Source organism: Mytilus trossulus, chromosome 10 (assembly GCF_036588685.1).
Source record: "Mytilus trossulus isolate FHL-02 chromosome 10, PNRI_Mtr1.1.1.hap1, whole genome shotgun sequence".
NCBI lineage: Eukaryota > Metazoa > Mollusca > Bivalvia > Mytilida > Mytilidae > Mytilus > Mytilus trossulus.
This window is the reverse complement of record NC_086382.1, coordinates 18595746-18609699: the sequence shown is the minus strand read 5'-3', so window position 1 is coordinate 18609699 and position 13954 is coordinate 18595746. Positions and strand designations below refer to the sequence as shown.

General features: G+C 30.2%; 1 protein-coding gene across 2 annotated transcripts in view; it reads right to left on the bottom strand.

Annotated features, from left to right (window-relative positions):
• Positions 1-2702: 2702 nt before the first annotated feature.
• LOC134686987 (uncharacterized) overlaps positions 2703-13954 on the bottom strand; it is a 35546-nt gene continuing 24294 nt past the window's right edge. For both annotated transcript variants that reach the window (XM_063546884.1, XM_063546885.1), the window contains one exon: positions 2703-4160. In XM_063546884.1, coding sequence (XP_063402954.1) covers positions 4104-4160 — 57 coding nt within the window. In that variant the 3' untranslated portion in view covers positions 2703-4103. The remainder of the gene's footprint in view (positions 4161-13954) is intronic.

The following is a 13954-nucleotide window of genomic DNA, read 5'->3' as shown; positions in this document are numbered from 1 at the left end:
AGATATGTCCCATGATGGTCAAGACAGAATTAGAAAAAACAATCATCTAATCAAAATTTTACTCGAAGAGTGATTTAGACAAAGGGTATTTTTCTGATTTCTTTCAATTGATGATGCAGTAAGTGGTGCTTTTATAATTCTAAACAAAACTCTGTATTATGAACACTTTGGCTCTTTTTCTACTTCTATTACCGGGGAATAAAGGCCTCAAGAATATGTTCATAGTAATTCCGGAGAAATGGCCGGATATACATTTGTGTGCTATTTATAATTAAATTTTATTCATTTGAGTATTGTTGTTGGCTTCAAATTAGTAAATATTTTAGATTGATTACATGGTTGTTGCTTCTCTATCTTCTGTAGTTTATTTCATATCAGAACTTCGCGTGACGTTTTACATGTATATCATATTATTTATCACTTTGAGTTTTTATAATGATGTAGTGGTTGAAAGAATTTCAAGGCGACCGTTCATGTAGGAAAACAACATATAACAGGCAATACATATTGACTTTATTTTCTCAATCATATTAGAAGTTTTTCTTTCAATATATGGTCTAGATAGGGTAGGTAAATACTCCAACCGATGTATTCTTTCAATATATGGTCTAGATAGGGTAGGTAAACACTCCATCCGATGTTTTTTCTTCTTCAATATATGGTATAGATAGGGTAGGTAACCACTCCACCTGATTGTGTACCTGTACTTAATCATGATATCTCAGAACCATGTGTTGTTCTTCGATGTTTGTCTTTGTTTGTATGAGTCGGGTGTTGGTTGTTTGGGTTTCGGTGATTCCGGATTACTTTTTTATGTATGTTTAAAAATGTTTTTAAACACTTCTGTATAGACATTATTGTCAATTGTGATGCTTTCATCGAAGGTCAGCTCTTTCAATTTTTATTTCGTTTGTATATAATGGACAATGTTTAAATTACATCCAATATAACGTTGGTGTTGGTTAAGAAAGTCATTTCTGTTCTGTTCATTTCTTGGAGTTTCAGATTTTTTTTTATTTTAATTTTTTTTCTGCATAAATTGTTATACATCAACTCAGATATGAAAAGCAGAAAATCCAGTTACATTGAAGGTTTTCAAAGTTCGCAGATTAGAACCTTGTACTGTTCTTTGATTACACACATCTTTTCAGAGTCATCTGTTGTCGGTTTATGTGATTTGTTTTTCTGAGGAGTATTTTTGTTTTGTCCTCTCGTACTTATTGTTCATCGACAGGTTTTACTAATAAAGCAAATTATTTCCAACCTTTCCCGAACACCTGTAGCCCTCATCGAAAAAAAATAGTAAGTGTAAAATAAATCTTACAATATAAATATTCAGTTGAATTGTTATGGAATATTTTAGACTTACGATAAATTTTACATTTAAGATTTTTTTATGAAAATGGCTAACGTAAGGGTACCCAAATTTTTCTTCTTCTTCTTCCAGTAAGCGACCACCGTCAATTGGTTGACTATTCTGCCACATAATTGCACCGAGTACCCAAATTGCACCTATTCAGAAAAAAATAGCAACGGAAATCTTACAAGATTTCCTAGAGACTAAACAATTTGTATTTTTATGATTTGATACTATGCACGTCTTTTAACATAAGTAATCATATTTAGATATACACAAAACGTTCACAGTATTTATCAACAGATGGACTGTTTACTGAAAAAGCAAAATGAAGGAAAACGTCACCATGCGACGACATCAAAACGTCATCTTTTTTAAAATTAGAAATACAATATATATATTATAAGTATTCAAAATGGATGAACAATCTAATTAGTGTACCTACTCAATAAAGAAAGATAGCGCTACAAAATAAACACAGTATGGACATTTTTTCTTGATCATAAAAAAACGTATGTGTAGAAACTGTCAAAATAGGTGCAATTTGGGTACCGTCACGTTACTGATCTTCTTTGAAAGTTCGTGTTATCAAAATTAAGCCTTCTTTGTAGTTATTGTTATCTTTTGTTTTTAATGGTTGTCTTTATTTTTCGATTTATGTTTTTGATGCCCTTCTTTCTTCTTCGATTGTTGTTTTTTCATACTTTATAGAATGTTATTATCCCACAAACTATAAAAACATGTACCTGTTTTGTTATCAGAACTACTACATTGCTTTTCAATAAAATGTTAGTTATGATTTCACACTCTTTTTAATAATGGATTAGATTTTATTTAGATGTATCCAAAACCACTGATGATGTTATTCATGATGGTGGATATATAATAAATTTATCATACCATGGTCAATTATGGTGATAGCTTTCTATAATTTAGGAAGGGGTATTTTAGAAATTTGACAAATAATGGCAAATGCAGGATATGCATGCCCAATTATTGGCTTCTTATGTTATATATCATGTTTCTGTGACTTAGTTGTTAGTTTGGTCCATGTCGGGTCAATATAACGTCTTAAAAATTAGTATTAACAGTTCTCTGTTTAGCATGCGGCCTTTAGACTGAGTTTATTTATGTCAATATAATCTGTTATAATGTATTTGATTTTCTCCACTGGACAGAAGACAATAACTCATCATCGATCATCGTCATCATTAATGGCACTTTGTTGCAAATAATTATGAACGACACTAATTTTCAGTTGACCAAATCAATACCTGAATTACCGACCAATCGAAATACGACGTGTGGACCAGCAAACGGACGTTGTAAAAATAGAAAACAGTCCAATACTATCAGGTTTATTGTTTTTAACAACAGATAGAATAAAATTAGACAGTAAAGGAAAAATAGATATTTTATTTACATTTAAATCGCATTAATACAAAGCAAGAAATTGGCATGGACGAACAAAACTTGATTTCCATTAATTCAATTTTATTTGGATAAGGATGAATTGTTGAAATTCTTTTAGTATATATCGTAAAACAAACAGCAACCATCTTATTATTTGAGAAAAATATATATTTTCTCTCTGTATATGTGCTTATTAATGAAATGTGTACCTGTAGATGTTTAAAACAAATAACTTCATAATTGACAATAAAATACAATCGTTTCCTGCTTTATAACCGAGTTTATTAGACCTCTGTTGGAAGTGATAATACCTTCATGAAGTAATAATGATAGTTACAAAAACTGTTATCAATCATTATAGTGCTTTAATAAAGAGCACACAGAAATGTGACTCTCGACATCGTGGTCCTTTAATAAAGTTCACGTGATTAACGTCATTTGGTTTTCGGATATTAATTTGTAATTTTTAGGTACTTATCTAAAACTAAACTTTAAAAAGTCGCAGTGTCATCCCTTATGTGTTTCTATTGTCTTCATTCCTATCTGCTTTTATGAAATCTGGCAAATCTTTCTATTGATATGATGTTCATTGATTAATATGTTTATTAATGTACTCCCGAGTGTAAACTAGCATATACTACTGAATGAAATTCTTTATTTGAGCTGTCTCCAGCCAACTATACAAATAAGAGAAAACAATTTAAGTCTAAATTTTGTGTATGATGTTATTCATATGGCGACTTTACAAAAATAAATTTCTATGTTGGCCTGTGTGTAAGTTAAAGTCATAAAAAACTCGCCATTTTGATTCACAATGAAAGTATGTATTTTTTCTTTCAAGGAAAATAAAGATATTTTCTAATAAAAAAAATCATATATCTCTTCAGTATCAGTATGTTTATGACAAACAAAGGGTTAATTTAACTGACTGTTCGAACCATGGACCTTAAAAATCATAGAAGCTAAATAAATAGAAAGAGATCTTTGTCTCTCAGTCATATCACTCTCACTTCCGGACATTTCCTCAACATAAATCTGAACCAAATACATATACTGATATCAGATAAAAGAATTAAAATTCAAAATCAATATAAATTAGCAATCAATAGACGGAAACAATTTCACTAGAATAAGCAATTTATATTTCAAAATATTTAAACTATGGAAACATTTTAAAAATACAAAAAAAACCTTTTTAATTGAACAAATAGATTCAAATGATTTGTTAAACAATAAAGTTGCTTAACAACAACTTTAAAAATTAAAATATTCAGATATTTCTGTGTATTGCACAATTACACATGCGCACTGACATGTATCACGTGACACGGATTCAGACCATGTTGACGTCATTTGCCATTGCTAGATCCCGTAATCTTTGGCGGTAAATCTGGAAAAAAAAAGAAAACTACATTTAGAATTATTTTTGGAACAATATTTGTAAGAAAATCTATAAAATCAAATAAAGATTACTTTATCATTCAGGAAAGGTACGCTTTTTTTTTTTTTTTTTTTACAAAAGAAGACAATATAAATAAAATTCAATGATAGAATAATACATTTAAACAAATAGAACAAATAATACGTCAACAACATCACTTCTGTTATACAGTTTAATCAGGAAGACTTCTCGTTCTGAAGGATCAATGCTTTGTAATAGCAACTGGAGAACTATGTTCCCACAGGAACTAACCACTGTTTACCAGTAATACTCCGATTGCCATTATCTGTTTTTCTTTGCAAAGAATACAAAAGAGTTTAATGATTTATAGTAAACTCATATATATACCCAGATTTGAATTTTGTACGCCAGACTACTAAAGATTCATCACTGACGCCCGAATAAAGAAAGTGAAAATAAAAAAATTACGAAGTTGAAGAGCATTTAGGACCCAAATTTCTAATGGTGCACATTACAAAAGTATAAATACAAAGTATCAACACTAAAAAACCTGGTATAATGGCACGAAATGAACGCGCTTTTCCACTAATTTATTATTATTTAGATAGGTGTATTATTAAAGACCAAAAATAGTTATGATGAGTTCAAATGTAGTTGCTGTCTATGTCATTACACACTTTTTTCAGTCTTGTTAATTAGTGTCAGGACTTCTTTAAATGACATTTAGTTGAAATTCAGTTATAATTTTATAATTTTGCACAATATAGAATAAGGAGAGAAAAAAGTGTCAACCTACAGAAGAAAAGCCTAGTTTTCGTTATTGTACTGCTGATGCTAACGCTTAATTACTGTAATAGATTGTTGAAATGTGATAGAAACGTAACTATAAAGGTACAAATTGCATTACTCGGCAATAGTAAGAAGCATCAATCAAGAGGTAATTTGGCTTTACTGACATTGATAATAGGAATAAAAGACATGAACTAAAAAACGTGATAAGATTTATTCCGATGAATGTAGTGAAAAAATTGAAGGCTAGATATTTGAGCTAAAGTACCAAGAAAGATAAGACCATAAATCTGTAAATTTAGATACACACACACAAGCGAAGGCCAAACAATTTACATTATTGTTCTTGTATTTAATAGAACACAACAGTATAGATTCAGACAAGGTTACAGAATATTCAACCACCATTTTAAACATTAATTAATTGAGTGTCAAATGTACGTTTTGATATAGAAAAGAAGATGTGGTATGATTGCCAATGAGACAACTATCCACAAGAGACAAAAATGACACAGACATTAACAACAATAGGTCACCATACGGCCTTCAACAATGAGCAAAGCCAATACCGCATAGTCAGCTATAAAAGAAAATGTAAAACAATTCAAACGAGAATACTAACGGCCTTATTTATATAAAAAAAATAATAACGAAAAACAAATATGTAACACATAAACAAACGACAACCACTGAATTACAGGCTCCTGACTTTGGACAGGTACATACATAGAAAAAAAGCTTCATTGTTTTTGTGAAAGAGTAGACATTTTATCGGAAAATAAAAATGAAGGTATTTGTTGTTTTGTTCTTTTATGTGTCTTCCGTTGACAGTGTTCATGTCAGTAAATATACTTCACTAGTTTCATTGAATGCTGACTTTGTCTATGATAAATGAATATTTTTTAAGTACACGTGATAAATCATGAAGATAATTTTTAAGAAAATGTATTCAGTATGATGAATCCAAAAGAAACCAAAGTTGATTTATAGAACCTTGATATGGCAAAACGTAACCGTATACCGTATGACACTTTTTTCGAGTTTTTTTTTTGCCGCTTACATTAAATATTTTCCAGAAAAATTATGGGAATAACTATGTCAAGATGTTATCTTAAAAACAGCAGACATCTTTAGTCAATCATAACGTATACTTTAACCAATAACGGCAACACATTCTTTTTATTCAGACTCTTTGAGATAGTTAAATATAAGGCAATAATTTTGTCTTTTTATTCATCTTGTTATTGAACATTCCTCCTAAAACCTTTTGCAATAAATCATCAAGTATTAACAAAAATTAATTGGCCCCATGTCATTATGAAATTGAATAGGAAATGAAATTAGTATTCTAATTGTAGCACTAATTCTGTATAGATGTCCCTTGATAGTTATTGATGTTGTATATAGTTATACACTAAACTATAGTGGAACAGTGGAAGATAAAAGAAAGCAATACTGTGCGTTGGCTTTTCATTAGTTATATCAATTTACAATTGTTTTGATAAATATTTCTTTTATCGTAATATGAACTTTTGTCTCTTAAACTCTTTTCTTTATTCTTTCTGAAAATTACTGTACACGTTTTCGCTAATTTTGTTGATTTAGAAATTATAAGGTGAATCAATAATGGGAAAAAGCTGTTAATATTGATCGAAATCAGTGAATGGTAATATTTGATTTGATGCCGGATATAATATAAAGAAACAACATTAGATTAAAATTACAAAATTTGTCAAATAATATTAATATATCTTATCATAAAGCTGTATAGAGGTCGTGTGATATTGTTAATGTTGGACTGACTGGTGCGTCACGTGGAATATGGCAACTATTATCAGCACTACAGATTTAATTATTATCGAATGTTAACAGTACTTATACTGCGCAACTTTAGAGATGTACTCAAACCAAATGAGTTCATGATTTCAACTATGTTTGTTTGTGTTCCTCATCCAAATTTTTCAATTTAACTGAAATATAAACAACTGTCAAACATGTAATAGGTGGAGCTATCTATTTAGGTTAAACCTCAAAAATGTAATAGGTTGAGCTATCTATTTAGGTTAAACCTCAAACATGTAATAGGTGGAGCTATCTATTTAGGTTAAACCTCAAACATGTATTAGGTGGAGCTATCTATTTAGGTTAAACCTCAAACATGTAATAGGTGGAGCAATCTATTTAGGTTAAACCTCAAACATGTAATAGGTTGAGCTATGTATTTAGGTTAAACCTCAAACATGTAATAGGTTGAGCATTCTATTTAGGTTAAACCTCAAACATGTAATAGGTGGAGCTATCTATTTAGGTTAAACCTCAAACATGTAATAGGTTGAGCTATCTATTTAGGTTAAGCCTCAAACATGTAATAGGGTGAGCTATCTATTTAGGTTAAACCTCAAACATGTAATAGGTTGAGCTATCTATTTAGGTTAAACCTCAAACATGAAATAGGTTGAGCATTCTATTTAGGTTAAACCTCAAACATGTAATAGGTTGAGCTATCTATTCAGGAGGTTGAGCTATCTATTTAGGTTAAACCTACTTATTTGAGTTTTTTTTTAAATGTCTGTACTAAGTCAGGAATATAACAGAGGTTTATTATTCGTTCTGTTTGATGATATAGTCTCATGTTTGATTTTATCATATTTTATCGACGTGTCCTTTTCCCGTTTACATTGTTGGAGTTCCGTCGATACTAGAAATAATACAATATCAAAACATCAAAATTGTTAAATATTCAAAACTAATAATAAAAAAAAAGTCGAGGGATCAGCTGAAGCTCGCCTGTGAGTGTTGGATAATTTCGCTCCGACGAAGACCCATTCATGATTGATAGCCTCGTACTATTTTCTGCTCTTATGTCGGATGATTGTCTCTTTGACACACCTCTAATAACATTTTCAATTCTTATATGAGTATTTTGATTTCACAATTATACTCCTTCAAAAACTAACCGTAATTAGGTGATATTCAGAAAATTCATTTAAACAACAACCTCAAATAAAAAGTTTTTTTGCGAATGAGAACATCCCTAGTTTTTTGTGAGGTTCATGATGCTTATTCTTTAGTTTTCTATGTTGTTTCATGTGCATGTGTACTATTATTTGTCTGTTCATCTTTTTAATTTTTAGCCGTGGCGTTGTCAGTTTATTTTCGATTCATGAGTTTGACTGTCCCTCTGGTATCTTTCGTCACTCTTTTACATGTATCTCTATAAGTTGTTAAATGCAAATCTGTAATTGATAGTTTTTGTAATAGAATAACTGTGATAAAGATCAAAATAATAACAACACATGAAATGAAAAAGCTGTATTTGTATCCATTTCAACCTGGAAGTTTTAAATGAAAAGTATAAAGAACAGGTAATGAAACAGTATATTACTGATGTTCAAGTCCACTAAATCGATTAATTTGTTTTGGGAACAACAATATACCAGTAGATTCACAACATCGTGCCGCAAAAATTGTTTTGATGTAAACATAGAGATTATAAATAATCTGATTTTCTAATCCCACGATTGGAACCTATTCAGCTTACAAAAACCCGCTATATCTAGCTCGACTGATTGTTACTTGTAACTTTCGTTCTCAACACTTTTTGTTTTATGATTTGCTTTTTCGGCATCATCAGATCATAATTATGAATGATAAAGTTTCATGACTCAAACACTACGTTCGTACATTATTATTCATGTCTCATATTTTAATTGATATTTATGAAAAATGTATGCTATGTCAATTTTAAATATATTAACTCAGATTCGTAGGTGGGTTTTCTCGTTGTTATATTCATTTTTTTAATTGCATCAATGAGGATAATTTATTACTACAGTTTCTATTGCAGCCGACCTGATTTTTGTTGTGTTTTCATATAAAAAAAATAAAGAAAGTTATATGCATTGTTTTAATTCATTCATATTGTTTTCGAAGAAGAAATTGAAAAACATCAAACTTTTTCATTATATCCATTCATAAAATTTTTGACGTATACGTCTGAAGAATAGAGTGGGCCGAAATTAAATTGTCTGTCATTGAAAAACAATGAATAATTGAGTAAATTGGTGAAAAAATGGTTTAACGATACCATTATTTGCAGTAACGAATAAATAGGCTAGTGTTTTGTGAAGTCATATAGTACTGATGTTCACTATTGTAATGTAGAGTTTAACTACTATAAAACAAAACTATTTAATAAAAATATTGATAAGTCGTACTTGCTCGTGACCCTTAACAAAATCAATTACATATATGAACGGCAACTTCTTAGTAATGCCATGTAATAATCTTTTGTGAACTTTCTGGGTTTTGTTTTCAATTTTCCGTGCGCAGATTGTTTTGACAGAAAGATACACCTGCCAATAATTTAAGGATAACCTGCAAAAGAATTAATTCCAGCTCATAAGGGGACTAATAGAAGATAAAAAGTTGATCAACAAATCCAACAAGATACACATAGTCAAAACACAATAAATGGACATTAATCGTTTTGGTACATTCAGTAATGAACTGGTATGAATTATAAAATAATACATTATCATAACGGAAGAAAACTACACAATGCACATTAGAATAATACTAGACCAAGTTATGTTTTCTATTGTCGATTGTTTACATCTTAATTTGACTTATTGATCCGTGACTGTACTTTTTTCTTCATGCCACTTATTGTTATTTAAACTAAACCTTTAAGATACACAAACTATGTATTAACAATGTTATACTTTGTAAAAAAAAAAACCACTCACAGCTCCGATTGATTATAACTACAAAAGAACTTCAGATGATTTCATCCTTAAGCAATAGAATAAGTACATGTGTTCTTAAAAAAACCATGCCAATACCAGCAATGAGACCAAGTGTTTTTGTATGACCTGAAAATGAAGTTATAACACTGTGAAGAAAAGCAGTTCTTTCGTTTGACTGCACCACTCGTGAGGCTATCGTGTATACAATTTTTCTATTGAATAAGTGATTGTCATTTCAATTGTGATTAGCTGTTAATCCAAGGTTTGACCCTGCTTCCAGTAACGCTGAACAATGTCAAGCTTAAGTAATTTCACCCCTTAACGTTGTGCAGATCAATATACCACACATCTAAGATTATTTTTACTGAATATTGTCCTTGAAGTGGTAGATCCAAATAGATACCAATTCTAACATCCCCAGAAATATACCAATATCATCGCATGGAATTGTCAACTTTATCTGTGTTCAATGTCTTGTATGACTTTTGAAATTTTAGCTTGATCTACCAAAAAAACATTGCTTTGAAACTTCTGCACAAAATATAACTAAGCATTTTGGTCTCCAAAAGGTAACTTTTTTTTAATTTACCAGCAATTAATCTTTAATAAATCACGAACTGGTTTAAATATTACATTGGTTACAACAAATGCTGTCATTTCCGAGTTTAATAAGAACTACTATTTCAAATGTTAAATAAATCGTGTAATTTTACTCCACTGACATCATACAGCAATGAGTGTGGTCAAGACGTTGTAAACAACGTTATAATAAAGCAATGTGAGAATAAATGAGTACATGAAAAATTGGTTATGAATAAAAACCTAACAAAATTATTCAAAATATCAAAAATTTTCTCTTTGACAAAACATCTCTAATGAAAACCGGATCTATTTCACGCATTCGTGCATTACGGTGTGTCCCGGATCTTCTTTGAATCGTGTTCGACATTTGGATTTGTTATTTTATTAACCATTTAGTTAATTCTGTTACTGCTTTTTCTTATTTCTATGCATGGCTTTGATCTCTAATCATTGTGTTTACCTTATTTGCAAGTTATTGCTTTTTTGTGCGTCGCTTTATTCGGGTTATTTCAATTTCATTATTCGTCATTGCACACCAGTATACTCATATTTAGGAGATGCCATCTCTTTTATTCATTATTACACAGTTTTCATTATAAATAATTCTACAGGAATATGTCTTTATTGATAAGCTAGTGAAAGAGAGTAATAACTGTATGTGTATATTTGTCTCATTCTTAACCATAACGTGATCCCGTGGTTGAATCATTTATAAAAAAACGTCATCTGAAAAACCTCATTTCTTTTGATTTTTGTGATCTGTCGATGATAACAGCAAATTGGCAACATCTATGTAGTATTTTGATTATATCTTGCTGCTGTGTCATAGATCATCCTTCTGCTAGACAATTTAGACAAATCAACTGATTTTATTTTGTTAAATAAATGTTATAAACAACAGAAATAATATTTCATCCGATTCGCTCCCTTGTTTTTAATCAGACCAGAGGCCTGAACATAAAAGAAATTAAATGAGACTTTTACGATCATCTGAATCGAATAAGTCAATTTCATTCAAGAGAAGGATGGGGCAATTTCCAACATTGTTTATTTAAAAGCTTTGTTTGAATAACACAAAGAAAAAAACAACTGAGAGTCTTATTAAAAATTTGTATCCTATCAAAATATCAGATCAACCCAAAAAAGATGACAAATGGTAGCTTGTTTCGTAGTTCAGAGTAACATTAACAGATTGGTTAAGCACCGCATTGATTTGAAAAGCTATTGCAGTCTAAAAAGACATGAAAGTTCAGGCAAACACAAAAATGTATTGAAAAATTTGAAGCCATCAGAATATAATTTAATTTTGGATGTAACGCGTCTTCTGTTTGGCTGACGTTATTTTGTTATGAGCCCATAGACATAATTTAGTCATGTGACCGTAACGTCATCAACGTTTTTTCATGGTTTTCTACGTTTTAAAATGGAATTTAGAATTAAATTATAAGAAATGACTGTAATATTTTTTCTGTCTATTCGAAATAACATAAAAAATGTGGTGCACACTGTTAAATAACCCGCTACGCGCGTTGTTCAGTGTGCACCAATTTTTTTATGTTATTTCTTCATAGACAGAAAAAATATTACAGTCATTCCTTAAGAAAAAAAAATCAACACTGTAAGCTTTTTACTTTTCGGGCGAATTATGTCATTATGAATTTAACCAAATATAATATTGATCTCAGCGAACTATGGAATAAGAATTGTACCTATAAAGTTACATGTGAAAGACAGATCAACTGAACAAAGTGATAACCGATCTTCTAAGGAATATTTGTTTTTTTTAATATTATTCAATTTCGCATTGGATTTTGCCTTCTAACTGATTCAATTTGATCGCCACTGATGTGTCTCATGTATACAAACGCATGTTTCGTGTACCAATATATAAACCTAGCATCTTTAATGATATTGATACATTATGAGAAAATAACAAAAATATTTTGAATAAAATAAAATGAACCGAAAAAACTGCTATTTCAAATGCTTGTCGTCAGTGACACAGCGAAAGATTGCTTAACTTACATCTTAGTCAAATGTTTTTTTTATTTTCAATTCGGGACGACATTTTCATCTGCATTATGTGTTTGGCAATGATGATGCTTTGAGTCTAGATTAGAGGTTAAGGGAGTGACCATTCCGCTAAAAAAATGGGGGTCGTTTTTTTCCATAAAAGGTATTCTGATTCTGAAATTGATGCACAAATATTCTGTTCAATGAGGAGAACAAAAATTGTGAATCCAGATTTTCTCCATATCTTATAGTGTTAATTTTTTAATAAAATTATTTGATTGATACTTTTGAAAAACTTTCAAAATTGTTCGTGCTATACGCGAAAAAAATTTAGATCTGTGTTGTACATAAAAACCATAACCCCTTTCCCGCATGAAGATGGTTGCTTCCTATAAGGCTGGAAAAGTTTTTTTTATATAACAAACCAATTAATATATGGAGTTTAGAGAGATAATTCGGTAAAAAAGCTACATAAATAATTGTTTTTAATATCAATTTTATTCAAAAATCGTTTCTTCTTTAAATATACATGGTATAAAATGCATGTTCTAATTACCTTGTTTTCTGTACACTGAACCACACAAGTTCTACATTGACTATTGACTGCATGTAGACAAAACATGATTTATGTTCTACCTCGCTTTGCTCGTCCGAACATAAATTATTTCTTATGCTATATAAAGAAACAACAAAGACTAATATGGCAGGAGATACACACCAAACAGTTTTAATATAACATTTCAAAATACATGTATGCCGTGCAATTGAATATTAAAGTCCATACATCATGCGTCATTGTATCATCTATATATTCATCTCAACTGTTCTACTTATATCTACAAAAAGAAAATACAAAGAATTAGGATTTATACAAAGCATAATATTTCAATCTTAATGTAATAAAGTTGTCGAACAAGTTTGGTGTGTGAATTCTCGATGAAATGAAAAGGGCGCGGAAAACAGTATATAAAGTCCGAAAGCCGAATTACTCAGTATTGCGCAACAGAAATAGAAAGAAATCTCAAAACGAAAAGAAATATAATTATGTTCTACCTCGCTTTGCTCGTCCGAACATAAATTATTTCTTATGCTATATAAAGAAACAACAAAGACTAATATGGCAGGAGATACACACCAAACAGTTCGACAAAACAAAGGAAATATGCCGGTGTAGACTGGTATAAATAAGATAACCTGCTATATAAATTTTCTTTTAAGTAACCGTCTTTTAATAGATCTGACTTTCATCTACTGCGTGCTTTTACAATTCTATCTTGTATTCTATTATGAGCTGACGAAGTCGCGCATCCACTCCTCAAATTTATTTTTTATCGAAACCAGCTCGACACAAAGCATCTAAAATAGCTCTTTTGCTCTGGTATAAGAAATAGGTTTGTTGTTTTTGCATAACGTACATGTATATACCGTTTTACTTTTTAATTGCTCTAAATACATATTCACTGGAGATCAAAGATATATAAATACCACTGGGCACAAGTCCGAGTTAGTTCTATAGCAATACAAAAAGTGTTGCCCTGTCTATACACATCAGTTTTACTACTTTCTATCATAAAACCTAGATGAGATTTGTGAAAAAGATAAATTGAATACTTTAATATTTGCAAGCTCGCTAAAATCATGAAAACCCTG